Here is an 18,579-nt window from a genome sequence, read left to right as displayed (position 1 = left end):
AATGTAGCACTGGTTTCAGAGTAGCCGCCGTGTTAGTCTGTATCTGCAAAAAGAACAGGAGGACTTGTGGCACCGTAGAGACTAACCAATTTATTTGAGCATAAGCTTTCGTGAGCTACAGCCCACTTCATGAGATGCATAGAATGGAACATATAGTACGAAGATATATATATACACACAGAGAACATGAAACGGTGGAGTAAGAGGCTAATTAATTAAGATGAGCTATTATCAGCGGGAGAAAAAAAAACTTTTGTAGTGATAATCAAGATGGCCCCTTTAGACTCCTCCTGACGGTTGAAACAGCAGACTGGACTTCTACATTGAGTGCTTCCGCCGACATGCATGGGCTGAAATTGTGGAAAAGCAGCACCACTTGCCCCATAACCTCAGCCGTGCTGAACACACTGCCATCCACAGCCTCAGGAACAACTCTGACATCATAATCACAAAGGCTGACAAAGGAGGTGCTGTCATCATCATGAATAAGTTGGAATATGAACAAGAGGCTGCTCGGCAGCTCTCGAAATTCACATTCTACAGGCCATTATCCTCTGATCCCACTGAGGGTTACCAATAGAAACTACACCATCTGCTCAAGAAACTCCCTGAAAAAGCACAGGAACAGATCTGTGTAGACACATGCCTAGAACCCCGAGCAGGGGTATTCTATTTGCTACCCAAGATCCATAAACCTGGAAATCCTGGACGCCCCATCATCTCAGGAATTGGCACCCTGACAGCAGGATTGTCTGGCAATGTAGACTCCCTCCTCAGGCCCTACACTACAAGCACTCCTAGCTGTCTTCGAGACACCACTGACTTCCTGAGGAAACTACAATCCATCGGTGATCTTCCAGAAAACACCATCCTGGCCACTATGGATGTAGAAGCCCCCTACACCAACATTCCACACAAAGATGGACAACAAGCCGTCAGGAACACTATCCCCGATAATGTCACAGCTAACCTGGTGGCTGAACTTTGTGACTTTGTCCTCATCCACAACTATTTCACATTTGGAGACAACTTATACCTTCAAGTCAGCCGCACTGCTGTGGGTACCCACATGGCCCCACAGTATGCCAACATTTTTATGGCTGACTTAGAACAACGCTTCCTCAGCTCTCGTCCCCTAATGCCCCTACTCTACTTGCACTATATTGATGACATCCTCATTGTCTGGACCCATGGAAAAGAAGCCCTTGAGGAATTCCACCATGATTTCAGCAATTTCCATCCCACCATCAACCTCAGCCTAGACCAACAAGCGGTCCATTTCCTGGACACTACAGTGTTAATAAGCAACGGTCACACGAACACCACCCTATACTAGAAACCTGCTGACCGCTATACTTACCTACATGCCTCCAGCTTCCATCCAGGACATACCACACGATCCATTGTCTACATCCAAGCTCTAAGATACAACCGCATTTGCTCCAATCCCTCAGACAAACACCTAAAAGATCTCTATCAAGCATTCTTAAAACTACAGTACCCACCTGCTGAAGTGAAAAAACAGATTGACAGAGCCAGAAGAGTACCCAGAAGTCGCCTACTACAGGACAGGCCCAACAAAGAAAATAACAGAACGCCACTAGCTGTCACCTTCAGCCCCCAACTAAAACCTCTCCAGCGCATCATCAGAGATCTACAACCTATCCTGAAAAATGATCCCTCACTCTCACAGATCTTGGGAGACAGACCAGTCCTCGCTTACAGACAGCCCCCCAACCTGAAGCAAATACTCACCAGCAACCACACACCACACAACAAAAACACTAACCTACGAACCTATCCTTGCAACAAAGCCCGATGCCAACTCTGTCCACATATTTATTCAAGTGACACCATCATAGGACCTAATCACATTAGCCAGGCTATCAGGGGCTCATTCACCTGCACATCTACCAATGTGATATCTGCCATCATGTGCCAGCAATGCCCCTCTGCCATGTACATTGACCAAACCGGACAGTCTCTGCGTAAAAGAATAAATGGACACAAATCTGACATCAGGAATCATAACATTCAAAAACGGGTAGGAGAACACTTCAACCTCTCTGGCCACTCAGTAAAAGACTTAAGGGTGACAATTTTGCAACAGAAAAGCTTCAAAAACAGACTCCAACAAGAAACTGCTGAGCTTGAATTAATATGCAAACTAGATACCATTAACCTGGGTTTGAATAGAGACTTTGAGTGGCTGGGTCATTACACATATTGAATCTATTTCTTCGTGTTAAGTATCCTCACACCTTCTTGTCAACTGTCTAAATGGGCCATCTTGATTAGCACTACAAAAGTTTTTTTCTCCTCCTGATAATAGCTCATCTTAATTAATTTGCCTCTTATCCACCTTTTCATGTTCTCTGTATGTATATAGAAAAGGAGGACTAGTGGCACCTTAGAGACTAACCAATTTATTTGAGCATAAGCTTTCGTGAGCTACAGCTCACTTCATCGGATGCATACTGTGGAAAATACAGTGGGGAGATTTATATACACACAGAACATGAAAAAATGGGTATTACCATATACACTGTAAGGAGAGTGATCACTTAAGATGAGCTATTACGAGCGGGGGCGGGGGAAGAGAAAACCTTTTGTAGTGATAATCAAGGTGGGCCATTTCCAGCAGTTAACAGGAACGTTGGAGGAGCAGTGTGTGTGTGTGTGTGGGGGGGGGGACGTTCCAGTTAACTGCTGGAAATGGCCCACCTTGATTATCACTACAAAAGGTTTTCCCCCCCCACTCTCCTGCTGGTAATAGCTCATCTTAAGTGATCACTCTCCTTACAGTGTGTATGGTAACACCCATTGTTTCATGTTCTGTGTGTATATAAATCTCCTCACTGTATTTTCCACTGAATGCATCCGATGAAGTGAGCTGTAGCTCACGAAAGCTTATGCTCAAAGAAATTGGTTAGTCTCTAAGGTGCCACAAGTACTCCTTTTCTTTTTGCGAATACAGACTAACATGGCTGCTACTCTGAAACCTGTATGTATATATATATATATATATATATCTTCTTACTATATGTTCCATTCTATGCATCCGATGAAGTAAGCTGTAGCCCACGAAAGCTTATGCTCTAATAAATTTGTTAGTCTCTAAGATGCCATAAGTCCTCTGTTCTTTTTAATGTAACACTGATTTTTTAAAAAGGCTCCAGAGGCGATCCTGGCAATTACAGGCCAGGGAGCCTAACTTCAGTATCAGGCAAGTTGGTTGAAACTATAATAAAGAACAGAATTCTCACACACAGAGATGAACACAATATGCTGGGGAAGAGCCAACATGGCTTTTGTAAAGGGAACTTACGCCTCACCAATCCACTAGAATTCTTTGAGGGGGTCGACAAGCATGTGGACAAGGGGGATCCAATGGATATAGTGTACCTGGACTTTCAGAAAGCTTTTGGCAAGGTCCCTCACCAAAGGCTTTTAAGCAAAGTAAGCAGTCATGGGATAAAAAGGAAGGTCCTCTCATGGATCAGTAACTAGTTAAAAGACAGGAGACAAAGGGTAAGAATAAATGGTCACTTTTCAGAATGGAGAGAGGTAAATAGCAAGGCCCGCCAGGGACCTTTACTGGGACCAGCACTGTTCACCATGTTCATAAATGATCTGGAACAAGCGGTAAACCGTGAAGTGGCAAAGTTTGCAGACAATACAAAATTACTCAAAATAGTTAAGTCCGAAGTTGACTGGGAAGAGTTACAAAAGGAACTCACAAAACTGGGCAACAAAATGGCAGATGAAATTCAATGTTGATAAATGCAAAGTAATGCACGTTGGAAAACATAATCCCAACTACACATATAAAACGATGGGATCTAAAATAGCTGTTACCGCTCAAGAAAGAGACCTTGGAGTCATTGTGGAGAGTTCTCTGAAAACATCCACTCAATGTGCAGCGGCCGTCGAAAAAGCGACCAGAATGTTGGGAACCATTAGAAAAGGGATAGATAATAAAACAGAAAAATATCGAATTGCCACTATATAAATCCATGGTACACCCACATCCTGAATACCGTGTGCAGATCTGGTCACCCCCTCTCAAGAAAGGTATGTGAGAATTGGAAAAAGTACAGAGAAGGGCAACAAAAATGAGTAGGGGGATGGAACAACTTCTATATTAGGAGAGATTAATGAGACTGCGACTTTTCAGCTTGGAAAAGAGACAACTGAGGGGGGATATGAGAGAGGTCTGTAAAATCATGCCGGGTGTGGAGAAAGCGTATGGGGAAGTGTTATTTACCCCTTCACATAACACAAGAACCAGGGGTCACTCAATAAAACTAATAGGCAACAAGTTTAAAACAAACAAAGGAAGTATTACTTCACACAACGTCCAGTCAACCTGTGGAACTCCTTGCCAGGGGATGTTGTGAGGCCAAAACCATAACTGGGTTCAAAAAAGAACGAGCTAAGTTCATGGAGGATAGGTCCATCAATGGCTATTAGCCAGAATGGGTGGGGATGGTGTCCCTAGCCTCTGTTTGCCAGAAGCTGGGAATGGGCAAAGGGGGATAGATCCCGTGATGATTGCCAACTCTGTTAGTTCCCTCTGGGGCACCTGGCACTGGGCACGGTCAGAGGACAGGGTGCTGGGCTGGATGGACCTTTGGTCTGACCCAGTCTGGTTGTTCTCATGTAGTGGGCTAGACGGACCATTGGCCTGACCCAGTGGTGCCGTTCTTATGTAAAATGGAACAATGACCCCGAACTGTTTTGTGGCTAAAGGTTTATAAACATCTCTCTGGTTTTCAAAGCAGTTACACCCTCAGCGGTAGATGTGTGAAAAAGCTGGGACCAACCTCTTGGCTCCGAGCCCTGAGCTAAACTCGCTAGCCCACACGGCACTCATGGGACACCTCCTACTCATCTCAAGCATGAACTTTTAACCAAGTTCTCGGCTTCTCCTGAGCATTCTGCAGGGATATTTCAGTCAACCCTTTTCCGTTGCAAAGAAATTGCTGCAGTTAATTGAAGGTTTTATTTTTCCATGAGAATTGAATTCTCCTTGCTCCATTAGCCTTTAAATTAACGCTGTGCAAATGTTAGCTAATTAATCAGACCTCGCATCATCCCTGTAAGGTAGAGACTCTTGCCTCAGCTTCACTTCCAAACTGTCGTGAAGTATTTAGCAGCATCTCAGATGAGATGTCACCAAGCCAGCCCGCAGGGCAAAGGCCAAGCCTTCTTCTGTCTATCCAAGATAACTGCAAGACTCCCACTCCTTTCCGACTGTGCAACCAGGAGTCAGTCCACGGGCTGGGGGCAGATGATGCAGGAGGCTGGATAAACCAGTCCTGCCAAGAAAGCCATGCCATGGTGGGCCTGCGACAACCTATCTGACCACCCTCCAGCTCACCACAGGCAGAATTCACCCCTAGGCAGAGGGGCCAGGACAAGGTTCACGCTCCACCTTATGAGCTGAATTGGGGTTTACGTGGGATGGTGGGTGGACCCCAGGCCAGCCCCTCTGCAGAGGAGACAAAATCCTCCCTTCAAGCCCCCGGGAAGGAAGCAGGTGGGGATGTCATAGGGAAGGTCAGTCTAACGCAATTGCTCGGGGAAGCTCTAGCAGCCGGGGGCTGAGCAGAGGCAGCCAGGAACAGGCAGCCTCGCCTAAGAGCCTCCGTGCTCAAGCGGCTGCGGCCATATGTCCTTGTGCCACGGCAGCCTGGGAAAGCGGAGATACTGATGTCATCGGCCAGGCAGATGCTGCCGTGCTGACAGCTCCGATCTGGCATGTAGCAATTGGCAGCAGCCCCCAGACAGCATGCAGGGCAGGCTGATGGCTCTCCGAGCAGGTTCTCCCCCCCCGCAAGCCCCAAGAAGGCCTACCACTCCCGGGGCAGGAGTCAAACCGGGCTTCTTTACCGTTATTGGAGATCGTCATCCTTGGGGTGGCGTCCAAATCCACGGCGGATCGTCGAGAGGGGTAGCCCGTTGTCGCGGCCGCCAACAGGACCAAGAGGTAACAGGCCATACGGCTTCTCATCTTCCCAGGTGACCGAGGTCGCTGCTCTGCCGACACAAACTCTTTGGCAGTGGATGGGGGCCCAGCTCACAGAGATCGCCCCGCCGGCTCCTGCGTGTCTCACGGCAAACCACGATCGTGCTCCTGAAATACAGAGGAGAAGTTGAGGAGTGGAACACGCCGGTCCTTTCACCTGAGGATCTCAAAGCACTTCCCCAAACATTACGCTTCACAACAGCCCCATGAGACAGGGAATCATAGAACCGGAAGGGACCTTGAGAGGTCACCTAGTCCAGCCCCTGCACTCATGCTATTATCTAGACCATCCCTGGCAGGTGTTTGTCCAACCTGCTCTTAAAAATCTCCAACGATGAAGATTCCACAAACTCCCTGGGCAATTTATTCCAGTGCTTCACCCCCCTGACAGTTAGGAAGTTTTTCCTAATGAACAACCTAAACCACCTTCACTGCAATTTAAGCCCATTGCTTCTTGTCCTAGCCTCAGCGGTTAAGAAGAACAATTTTTCTCCCTCCTCCTTGTAACAACCTTTTATGTGCTTGAAAACTGTTCTCATGTCCCCTCTCAGTCGTCTCTTCTCCAGACTAAACTAACCCAGCTTTTTCAATCTTCCCTCATAGGTCATGTTTTCTAGACTTTTAATCATTTGTGTTGCTCTTCTCTGGGCTTTCTCCAATTTGTCCACATCTTTCCTGCCATGTGGCGCCCAGAGCTGGACACAATACTCCAGTTGAGGCCTAAACAGCACAGAGTAGAGCAGAAGAATTACTTCTCGTGTCTTGCTTACAGCGTTCCTGCTAATACAGCCCAGAATGATGTTCACTTTTTTTGCAACAGTGTTACACTGTTGACTCATATTTAGCTTGTGATCCACTATGACCCCCAGATCCCTTTCCGCAGCACTCCTTCCTAGGCCGTCATTTCCCATTTGTGTGCAACTGATTGTTCCTTCCTACGTGGAGTACTTTGCATTTGTCCTTATTGAATTTTCATCCTATTTACTTCAGACCATTTCTCCAGTTTGTCCAGATCATCTTGAATTTTAATCCTGTCCTCCAAAGCACTTGCAACCCCCTCCAGCTTGGTATCATCTGCAAACTTTATAAGTGTACTCTCTACGCCATTATCTAAGTCACTGATGAAGCTATTGAACTGAGCCGGACACAGAACTGATCCGTGCGGGACCCCACTCGTTATGCCCTTCCAGTATGACTGTGAACCACTGATAACTACTCTCTGGGAACAATTTTCCAACCAGTTCTGCACCCACCCTATAGTAGCTCCATCTAGGTTGCATTTCCCTAATTTGTTTATGAGAAGTATTATCCCCTGCTGATAGATGGGGAAACTGAGGCAAAGAGAGGGGACGCAATTTACTCCAAGACACAGAATGAGTCAGTGGCAGAGGTAAGTATAGAAACCCAGGAGTTCTGAGCGTCGCCTGCACTAGTCACTACACATCACTCCCTCTGGCTAGGGATTCTGTTCTGATAGGTTCTCCTCTTTCAACGGTATTAATTTGCTACATTTAATAAACATGCACAGCCTGTGGGAAAGACATTCATATAGAAATGGCACCTTACCAAACCCCAGAAGCCTGCTATCCTCATTAAATCCAAACGCAAAAAGATCTACATCGCTACATTCTCCCACAGGCAAACGGTGGGCCACGTATTACAGAAATCGGAAGATGCCGTGCAGCTGGGTAACGGCTCAGTTACTCATTCTATCTGCATCATAACTACAGCGTCTGAAAGGCTTGGGTGCAGCCATTTCCGGAAGAGGTGGCGTGGGAATAAACTGATTTATCCCTGCTCCCCCAGATTTTTGTATGCAAGATGCTAAGATGCACAAACACGTCACATTTAACACTGCAATGAATTTGAGAAGGAGAGGATCCTTCGTGTTTTATTATACCTTGCAATCCGAGCACTTCATTTGAAATAATCAAGGTAATAAATATAATTAAAAAGAAGAAGTGGGACTTCCAGCCATCCTTGTGGTACCAGAGTCCCTATTTGCACTCTGCGTCCAGCACAGAGTCCTATGGAATGCATTGGGCATTTAGGGCCAATATTTCAGTCTCGTTTTGGCTAGTTTTTTGTTTTCCTACCGTACTAACCTGCCCCACCTGAAAGAACAAGCTAATCTAGGACCAAATTAAAGCCAAAAAAATCCAAGAGGAAATACTTGAGGGAGCGGGCAGCCTGCGGAACTCCCTGCTGCATGATGTCATGAAGCCTGATCCCGGGTCTGGGTTTTTAGAAGATGCAATGCATTTATTACTAACCTTTGGACCTATCTAAGCTGAGGAGCATTAGAGAATTCATGCTTCAGACAGCAACCTAGGTGGAGTCACCCCTCCAGTGTACTGCGATTACCAATTTGAACCCACAATAGATTCCAGTTCAAGGTCTATCTATCCCTCCATGCAATTGGCCCCGGTTCCCAGGGAGATCGGCACATCCTCTACCACTACAATCTCCTCGGTCAGCTCTGAGCTACAGGAACAATGACAACGCCAGCGGGGGTGTGGGGGAGAAGGGCAGCAGGGAGAACGGTCCCAGGGACTGGACAACTTCAGGGCTTTCATTCGCCCTTGCAAGAGACCTCCCTGACTAAAAGCCTCACCCGCTTCTTAGAGTTAACTGTCCCTGAAAGTGTTTTCCATATGCCACCCACCCGCTAACCCCAGACAGGAGACCCTGGGAACCAACCAAACTGCTTCTACAGGCAGGGAAGGAACAGACAGAGTTTGGGTGCTGTCTCTTTTTAACTGCTCAGGAGGCACTCAGACACTATGGAGATGGGTAACGGATAACACTAATAACCAATTACAAATGGGGGCAAGAAAGAATTATGTAAGAACATAAGAACAGCCAGACTGGGTCAGACCAAAGATCCATCTAGCCCAGTATCCTGTCTTCCAACAGTAGCCAATGCCAGGGGCCCCAGAGGGAATGAACAGGACAGGGCAACTTCAAGGGATCCATCCCCTGTCGCCCACTCCCAGCTTCTGGCAAACAGAGGCTAGGGACACCATCCCTGCCCAGCCTGGCTCATAGCCATTGATGGACCTGTCCTCCATGAACTTATCTAGTTCTTTTTTGAACCCTGTTATATTTTTGGCCTTCACAACATCCTCCGGCAAAGAGTTCCACAGGTTGACTGTGCCCTGTGTGAAGAAATACTTCCTTGTGTTTGTTTTAAATCTGTTGCCTGTTAGTTTTATTGGTTTGTATGTTATGGGAAAGAGTAAATAACACTTCCCAATTCACTTTCTCCACGCCAGTCATGATTTTATAGACCTCTGTCATATCCCCCATAAGTCATCTCTTTTCCAAGCTGAACAGCAGGGCCGGCTCCAGCTTTTTTGCCGCCCCAAGTGGCGAAGAAAAAAAGAAAAAAGAAAAACCCGATTGAGCTGATGCCGAATTGCCGCTGAAGAGGAAGAGAGGGAATGGAAGACCCGGACGTGCCACCCCAATAACGCAAGGAGTGCGCCCCTTTCTATTGGCCGCCTCAGACACCTGCTTCCTTTGCTGGTGCCTGGAGCCGGCCCTGCTGAACAGTCCCAGTGGAAGCTCTTCCATTCCCCTAACCATATTTGTTGCCTTTCTCTGTAACTTTTCAAATTCTAAAATACCTTTTTTGAGATGTGGCAACCAGATCTGCATGCAGTATCCAAGATCTGGACACACCAGGGATTTTTATGGAGGCAATATGCTATTTTCTGTCTTATTATCTATCTACAGTATATATATGTATCATTAGAGGCAGAGCTACTTGCCTAAGGTTCTGGGGAGGTCACTGCAAGAGAACGCAGGTGGTCCCAGACTCCTGCACCAGCCCCCAACTGCATCTGTGCATGGTGAGGCAAGGTCACCAGGGAAAACCCCTTGGACAATTTTAGCTCGTTTCCAGGACAGCAAGTTGTGATCACAGCCACACCATGGCGTTGAAGGTGCAATGCCCCTGATTCATGACATGCAACGCAGCCGTCGTTAACTGAACACGCTGCTATCGTTAAGCCAAACCAGTTGCAGCAACTTGCTAAACCGTAAGCCAGAGGTGGAAACCATCAGCAAAAATCTTCCTGCCCCCCCCAAGTGCCGAGTCGTTTTCTAGCAAGTCTAGGGAGAGGTGTGAATTCCTCCTCACACCAAAGCAGAGAGTGAGCATGGCGCGCCAGCTTCCTGATCCCTTTGAGTTTTGCTGCAGCTGGTCTTCTTCCAATTCAGAATATTGTGGCAAGAAACAGGGCCCTCCGGTGCACCTGCCCAGGCTGAAGGAGTGTGGGGAGCAAGGGCCGGCAGACAGCTAGCGACACCAAAGGGAGCAGCTCTGCCCACTGCCTCTGGCTTGAACAGTCACACTGCTCCGGCCGCGTGAAAGGAAGGATATAGCACTGCGGTTTCCTTATCATCCAGAAACTTACCCGGCCGTCCCAAGGGACAGCAAAGCCACTTACACGTGCAGGAGGGAGGAGAGACTTGGCAGGGCCGACCGTTTGCTCCAGCTTTAAGCTTTAGCTAAATCGGGAGCAGAGGGCAGCGGGGGAACGCGGCAGCTGTGAGCCCCCCATGGAAGACAATCCCACGATACCAGGGCTGTGGGTTAAGTCTCACCTGAAAGACAGCGCCCCCTACTGCCACGCTGCAGGAATACGCCCACTACCAGCCCAGAGGTGACTGGCACCTCCTGCAGCTCTCCCCCGTCTTCCCCTACAGGTCTCTCTGACCAGCCCTGAACCCGCTTACGGGAAGCCGCAGAGCTCGGAGGGAGGCCGAGATACTGCAGGAGGCAGCGAGCGATTGCATACATTTCAGGTTCTTTCCCAACCAGGGGGGTGGGCACAGAGAGGAACAGTAGCCGAGTCAGGCAGCCAGACTCTGTTCTCTTCATTTCACAGCTTCCGAGCTGTTCAGACTCCAATAAAAGCCGTCACCTCTGATCCCTGCCAGCGTCTCAGTGCTCTCCAGCACTGCGAGTAAGTCAGCGAGTCTCTCCAAGCTTCTATCGTGGCAGCTTTTCTGGAGGCGTTCTGAGCAACGCCGACTCGTCCCAAAGGATCACAAAGAGCCGGAGCTATCGTTTAGCGTCTCTGCGAGCCACCGGTCACAGCAGGAACTCGGTCACTTTAATGATTCAAAGCGAGGGAAGCGCACGTTAGCGGTACCCCTGTACCATCACAGGCCTGGCAGGCTGGCTCGTAGCCAGGCAATTTTACTCTCCGCTTATGTGGTTCGACAGCACTGGCCGTATACAGGTTAATCTCTCACCAGCACCTTTCAAAATCCAAACGTGTGTGTGTGTGTGTGTGTGTGTGTGTGTGTGTGTGTGTGTGTGTGTGTGTGTGTGTGTGTGTGTGTGTGTGATTCACACCTACCACTGACAATGCAGCAGCTGTGTCAGCTGCAGGGATTTTAGGACAGGCAGTGAAATGTTGGCAGGACACAAAGACAGACCACTCCTGACTCCTGAGTGGCCCCGGGGGATACAGCAGGGGGTCTCAACTTTTTTCTTTCGGAGGCCCCCCCCAACATGCTATAAAAACTCCATGATCCACCTGTGCCACAACGCCTGGTTTTCTGCATGTAAAAGCCAGGGCCGGCATTAAGCAGGGCAATTCCCCAGGGCCCCATGCCATGGGGACCCCCACAAAGCTAAGAAGCTCAGGCTTCCGCTTCAGCCCCAGGTGGCAGGGGTCAGGGACCTGGGTTTCAGCCCCATGCGGTGGGCCTTTGGCTTTCTGCCCTGTGTCTCAGCGAGTCTAATGCTGGCCCTGCTTGGAGGACCCCCTGACACCTGCTCGCGGCCCCCGGACCCCTGGTTGAGAAACACTGGGATATATCATGGCTGCACGTGGTTAGAGCCTTGGGTTTAAGTTTTGCCCAGCAGATGGCACCTGCAGCCTAGCGCCCTGGGGCAGCATGCTGGGGCATCAGGGCACCACTGGCCCGGGTACAGGGCTTTCCCCCTTTCAGAGCAGTTCAGCCCTGGATCCTCCATGCCTCTGGGAGGGTCTGTCCCCGTTTCGCAGATAGAGAAGCTGTGACAGAGAGATTCAGCAATCTCCCACAGCCATGGGGGGAGGCAGGGCAGGTGTTCCTCACTCCTAGTACAATGTTCAGCCGTCCAGTCTTCTGTCCCCATCTACAGTCACCCGCTGCCAGCAGGCTGGCTCTCTCTTGGTCGGACCCTGCTTTTGCTTGCAAGCCAGGGCAGCACGGCCAGCCCCTACAGTTTCTAGAGATTTTAGGTGTAGGTTAGAGACCTCCATCTCCTGCAAGAAGTGTTATGGAGAAAGATTTCTCAGCCTGCCACCAGCCTCTGGAGCAGAGGGGAGCCCATGGGACAGGAGGGGTTGGTTCCCATTACTGGCTGGGAATCCATCTGCTTCAGAATGGGAAGCGGGAGAGGCTTGGCTTTCAGGTCCCTCCAGTCCCTCCCCATGACTGATCCCCACAAGGTATGGCTTTCCTCTTGGGTTTGTGGTCCCTTCCGGCCGTAAACTCTGTGCCTTGGCGCAGTGCCTTGCTCCAAGCTGCCCCTGAAGCAGGCTCCCTGGAAATCAAACCAACAAGGTTCCTTTCATGGCAGGCCGTGATGTCACTGTCCCGGTGCCACTCCTGCCCGGGAAGGGCGGCTCAGTGGTCAGAGCAGGGGAGGTATTTGGAGTTGAACTCCTGGGACCTACCCTCAGCTTTGCCACTAACTGCCCTTGGGCATGTCAATTAGCCTTAGGTAAAGGAGGGACAATGCCCATGGCCCAGTGCACTGGGAGACTTACTGCTTTGCAAGACCCTCCGATGACTGGTGCTACAGCGGCAGTTCCCAAACCATGGGCCATGCACCCAAATGACATCACCCCATCAGCAGTTGGGATTGCCGCAATCCCTAGTGCAGGGCGGATGCCATTTGCTCCACTCAGCGTGACCTCGCACGCCCCACTGCTCTTCATGATGGTGCCCTCCATGCTGTCTGGGGCCCCAGAGGAAATAATTCATTACAATGGGATTGTGCCGGCAAAAAGTTTGGGAACCCCTGTTCTGTGGGAAGGTGACGTGATAATCTCTATTACGCTAGCACTGAGGGACCCGATCCTGGATCGAGGCCCTGCTGCGCTAGACACTGTACACCCCACACACACACACCGTGAAATGACCTTCCCTGCCGCAAACAGCTTACAACCTGAGTCAGAGACAAGTGACAGCCAGCAGAAGCACGGGGAAACAACCGGTCAGCACGGGCAGCGGTTGTGGGCGCTGGCACCTGGCCTTTGCATGGGGGGTTACGGTAACAACCCTGTTCCAAGGGGCCAGGTGTACCCGCGGCATCGTACACGGGAATTCTGACTTCAGCCCTACGGCAGGTAGCAAGCCTGAGGCTTTGCCTGCCAGCCTGTAAGTGTGCTAGCCAACGGCTTCATGGAGGCCGCTGGGTTTACTCCCCACTCCACCGCTGACTCACCACGGGAGGCCAGGGAAGGCAGGTAGGCTTTTCCCTGCTTCCCAAAGTTGGGTTACAGACCCACGGCTTCGAGAGCGACCGCTGGAAAGTACTAAGTCATCCTGGCAAGGGGTTAGACTAGCCAAAGCTCACGGGCCCTTCTAACCCTACGGGCCTATGGAGCATGGTTCTGACTGCGGCCCACTCAAGCCTGGGCTGCTGGAAGGGATTCACTGAGAGGGGAAAGCGTGGATATCTGTCTGGAATAGCAACCGCTCGGTGCTCGCTCTCTCCCAGATGCACAGAGCGGCTTTCCTTTGGAGGAGACCAGCTGCCACCGCTCACTCACCAGTTGGCACTGGTCTCGCTGGCAGACCCCCCATGCTGCCAGTGCATGCTGGAGACCACCCAGCGATCAGCGTTCGAGGGAGGATATTTGCAGACGGTAGCTCATTGCAGCCAGGCTGTACCAACACAAACGTCCGTGTTTATGCAACAAGCTCCGGGCTGCGCTGCAGAGGCCTGACTTTCACAGCAAGAACGCCTCCGTGCCTGGGGTAACAGGGAGGCTGGTCTCCGTCGGGGCGTCTAACTGGAGATCAGCTGGAGCAGCACGCGCTTGGCTCAGCTGGAAGTTAAACCAGCAGCGAGCTGCGTTTTCAATGGGCTGTTCTCAACGTGTGCAGAGTTAAGTACATTGTACCAGACCTAACGGGGAGCTTGAATTACATGCCAGGTAGGGAGGTCCCGGACGACCTTCCCATCCAGCCCTGGTCCACAGTATTCCTTGTGTTATTCCCGTCCCGGGGCTCAGGCATGGTGAAGACAATTCACTTCCACTCTGAGCCATGGGCCCCTCTCCGCTAGTCCAGATCTAGGCCACCCAGAAACCCTGCATCAGACAGGTGGCACATGTGCACAGAAGTGGGGAGAAGCCACCAAATTCGTTATCGCCCATGACCCAAGGTTGCACCTGGCAAAGTTTCAGGAAAGTAGAGCTTATTTCGTGGCCAGGTGGCTGGAGGAACTTTGGCTGCTCTCTCTGCTTCCTGACTCAAGGGAGCGTAGCATCTGATCCGACATTCCTTGGGCACCCCAAGCGCACCGTGGGAGTTGAGGGGGTGACAGGCTGTGCACAAGGGCAGAAGGGGCTTGCCAGACCTCGGCTCATCTGCCTTTTGCTACATCATTGCCCATAACTTCAAATCCAACGTGCTTTGATCTGCAGCAACGGTACCTCTGCCAGCTTCCCTAGGCATTCTGGCCTGATGGCTCTTGAGGCTGAGAATTATCTTCTTTAAAGTCTGGCCTAAACTTTTCCTTCCTTCGCCTTCAGGCCATTTTTTGCACTGCTGACCTGCATGAAGAGTAATATGTAGGAGAAACAATTGATCTTAGTCACATGGCAGAGCTGGAGGGGGAAAGGAGGGAATTGCTGGCTCTGAAAATGAAACCAATGAAAAGATTAAAAAACCCCAACAGGCCGTTCTAGGAGAACCTTAGCAAAGACCACTCCCTGCCGTGGCTGGCCTGAGGAAGAAGCAAGTGGGAGAGCGGGTCCGCCATGGTTGGCTGGCCTAGCGCTGACGCAGATACTGTGAGGGTGTCTGAACTGCCAATGATATCGGCTCACGTGAAGGGATTTCTGCTGATTTGCTCACCAGGTCGTCATGCAGAGATCAGCACTTCCAGAGGCGAGAGAGCTACAGACAGACAGACAGATACACACACACACACACGGAACTAATCTCGGACAGAGATGTGAGCTTTAATCTGGGTGCATCTCTGCCTGCTCGGTTAGTCACTTTCCACTCCGCTCTCACATCCTGCTGGGGCCTGGGAAGGCAGGTGGCTGAACTGGATCAGAGAGGAGGGTTCTCCTGGGAAGAGCCGCATTAAGGTTGTCCAGCCTGACAGAAGGTGCATTTAGACAGGAGGCCTCCCCTGCTCCCTGTCTGCCCTGGGACAGGAGAAGAGCCACAGTCCACGTCCCTTATGGCACGGAGGATCCATTTCCAGTGGCACGAGGAACACAAGCAGGCCTGGTTTAACACAGCACGCGTGCTTCACACGCACCAGGTCACCTCCACAACCCCTAGTTCTAGGCCCCAGCCCAGGCACTCCCCTGCACTGCGTGGCACGCTCTGTGTCGGCAGCAGAGCAGGGCGGAGGGTCGCAGTAGCAGAACGGGGGGATGGAGGGAGCTTTTCATTTTACCCAAATAACTCTAGTGATGCCCCACGAAATGCAGCCACGGGCAGGACCCATTTGGCCGGTGGCAGAGGAAGCTCAGGCCACCAGGGCTAAGGGGACCCAGGGCTTTTGGCCAGCTAATGGCAGTTTTGGAGGTGGGGGCGGGGGACAGGAGGAACCAGACAACAGCTGGGGATCCTAAGTCAGCCAGGTGCGGAGCTGAGACACCTTCACCAGCTCTGCAGCTCCTAGGGCTCCTGCTGGCACAATCAGCTCCAGAGCTGCATGACCCAAGCTCTCTTACTGCCCGGCTCAGACGCCCCCAGGGACAGCCACTCCTCCCCAGGACAACTCTTCGGCCCTTTCCACCGAGAGGCAGCACACCCATCACCCAGGAAGGACCAATCTCTCTCTGCCGGTCCCTGCTGAATGGAAGATGGCACGAGGGAGAAGTAGCGAGAACCCTCATGCTATGGCAAAGGAAGTGGGGTACAGTGGAGAGAGACAGAAGGGGGCAGCCGCTCATCCTATACGGCTCATTCTGCAATTTTTCCTTAGAAGTTAGGGCTCCACTTTCATCAGCTTAGGGGGCTCAAAGGTAGCTCGGTTATGTCTACACGTGCAGCAATCACACCTCCTGACTGCAGTGTCGACAGACTCTAAGGGCAGGTCTACACTTAAAACACTGTATCGGCAGAGCTGCAGTGCTTCAATGAAGATGCTCTCCGTCGACGGGAGAGAGCTCTCCCGTCGGTGTAATTAATCCTACCGAGAGGCGGTAGCTATGTCGGCGCTGTCTACACCGGCGTTTAGGTCGGTGTAACTAAGTCACTCAGGCATGTGGATTTTTCACACCCTGGGGCAACGTAGGTACACCGAAATAATTCTGTCGTGAAGACCTGCCCTGCTAAGACGCCTCTCCAGACAGGGACAAAGAACACGGCAAGCGTTCCATCTGATGAAGTGGGGTTTAGCCCACGAAAGCTTATGCCCAAATAAATGTGTTAGTCTCTAAGGTGCCACAAGGACTCCTCCTTGTTTTTGCTGATACAGACTAACACGGCTGCCACTTTGAAACCCGAAACCAGAAGGGCGCTTTCCCCTTCAGTTGAAAGGTTTATTGGATGTGATGCAAGTGGACAACTAAGGCAACAGGAGTGTAGCTCCCTGCATAGCACATTTAAAAACCAAAGCCTGGGCCAGCCTCTTCAGAAGAGAAAAGCTAGCCAGGAACAAACCTGACCATGCGGGGAAGAGATTGAAAAGATCCAGATGTTTTCAATTTCCCTACCTCCTCCTGCAGCCCGAGGGAGCTGGAAGCCTCCTTTCATGAGGCAACATCTGTTCTCAAAGGCAGCCCTTTCCTGTACAGCTGGATTCATGCCTCTTTTGGCAATTGAGAGAGACAAGGTAAGGGGAGGCGACATCCTTTACTGGCCCATTCTCTCTGCAATTAACACGTGGAGCCTCATAACAAGATTTTTTCAGCTTTGACGCAGCCGTGTCCTATGCCTTCAGATGAAGGACGGGCGCTGAGACGGGACGGGGAAGGCGTCTCTGAAGTTGCAAGTCACAGCGGGGAGACTTGAGCGGACGGGGCCTTCAGGTGAAGACATTTCAGGCAGTGACCAAAAACGAAAAGGAGCAGTGGGAGAATACAGGGGCAATTTGGCACCTTAGCCGAGTTGTTTCTAGGGTGAGCAGGTTTCCCACCATTATTCCACTAGATTTCAGCTTCTCCTTAAAAAGTTGCCTGGAAATTCAGCATCTGCCTTGGATTCCGTTCCAGCAGGGAGGAAATTCCGGCCAAAACCCCACGCAACATGCCAGTAACCTGATCCGGTTGTGTAAACCCGTCTAATCCAGCCGGGCATTTCAGAGGAAGGTGTAAAACTGTAATGGAGGGAGCCAATTAAGCAATGCGGTGTGTAGGGAAAAGCCCACTTCCTGCTGTCCACAAAGAAGGTGGGAGGATTAAACCAATCCAGCCACACAAGATTTAACTTGCTGGCCTTCTGCAGCAGCTAACTCCAGCCAGTTTAGTGGTAACTAGGGTGATGAGATTAGGTGCCCAGAGTGCTCAGGGCACGAGATACATTACAAACACAAGTACTTGCCCCGAAGACCTTACACAGCCGGCCCCCGGGGTGGGGAACACAGCACAGTGTGCAAGGAAAGGGGTCGAGGCAGGATGCCGCACCGTAACATTGTGCAACCCAAGTCTATGATGCTGGTGTTTCACCACACGATCCCTTGTTTTCACACTAAAGGTCAGGGTAATAAAGCAGGGCCTGACGCATATGACATGCCCTTGAGGTTCCCAGCTAGATAATTATTCCTCTGGGACCAGGGCTTTGGAGCTGTTCTCCGGCTCCGCTCCAGCTCCAGGCAAAAACCTGCAGCTCCACTGCGCCGTGCTCCAGCTCGGGGCTCTGCTCCAAAGCCCTGTCTGGGACTCTTCAAGGCTAAGCAAGCCTAGCGGGGCTGCCACCTGTAAGCCTTGGGCCAGTGGGGCACACACTTTTCCAGTTGTGCCCAACCTTACCATTAACAGAATCTGTCTGCAACCTCCCCCAGCCGGGGCAGAGTGGAACTGGGGCTGGGGGCGGAGCTGGGCCTGGAGGCGGAGCTGGGTTGGGGGCAAAGCGGAACTGGGGCTGGGGGCGGATCTGGCCCGGAGGCGGGGCAGGGGCAGAGTAGAACTGGGCCTGGGGGCGGAGCTGGGCCAGCGGGTGGAGCTGTCCTGGAAGCATAGCGCTCCCTCCCTGTCCCCCATGGGGCTGGCCCGGGCCTCGAAGCCAAGCAGAAGTGGGGAAGGAGCAAGGCTGGGGGTGGAGCGGGGCTGGGGAAAGAGCAAGGCTGGGGATGTGGGGACCACTGCCTGAGGGGGAGTGCAACAGCTGCCATCACCACAGTCAGT

The 18,579-nt window shown here is 51.1% G+C and overlaps 1 protein-coding gene across 3 annotated transcripts in view; it reads right to left on the bottom strand.

Annotated features, from left to right (window-relative positions):
• SEMA4G (semaphorin 4G) overlaps positions 1-18,579 on the bottom strand; it is a 106,539-nt gene that overhangs the window by 56,583 nt on the left and 31,377 nt on the right. For all 3 annotated transcript variants that reach the window (XM_037904866.2, XM_043551660.1, XM_043551661.1), the window contains exon 2: positions 5,896-6,139. In XM_037904866.2, the coding sequence (XP_037760794.1) occupies positions 5,896-6,016 (121 nt within the window). In that variant the 5' untranslated portion in view covers positions 6,017-6,139. The remainder of the gene's footprint in view (positions 1-5,895; positions 6,140-18,579) is intronic.

This window comes from Chelonia mydas, chromosome 7, assembly GCF_015237465.2.
Source record: "Chelonia mydas isolate rCheMyd1 chromosome 7, rCheMyd1.pri.v2, whole genome shotgun sequence".
Classification (NCBI taxonomy): Eukaryota; Metazoa; Chordata; order Testudines; family Cheloniidae; genus Chelonia; species Chelonia mydas.
This window is presented reverse-complemented; position numbering and strand designations above follow the sequence as displayed.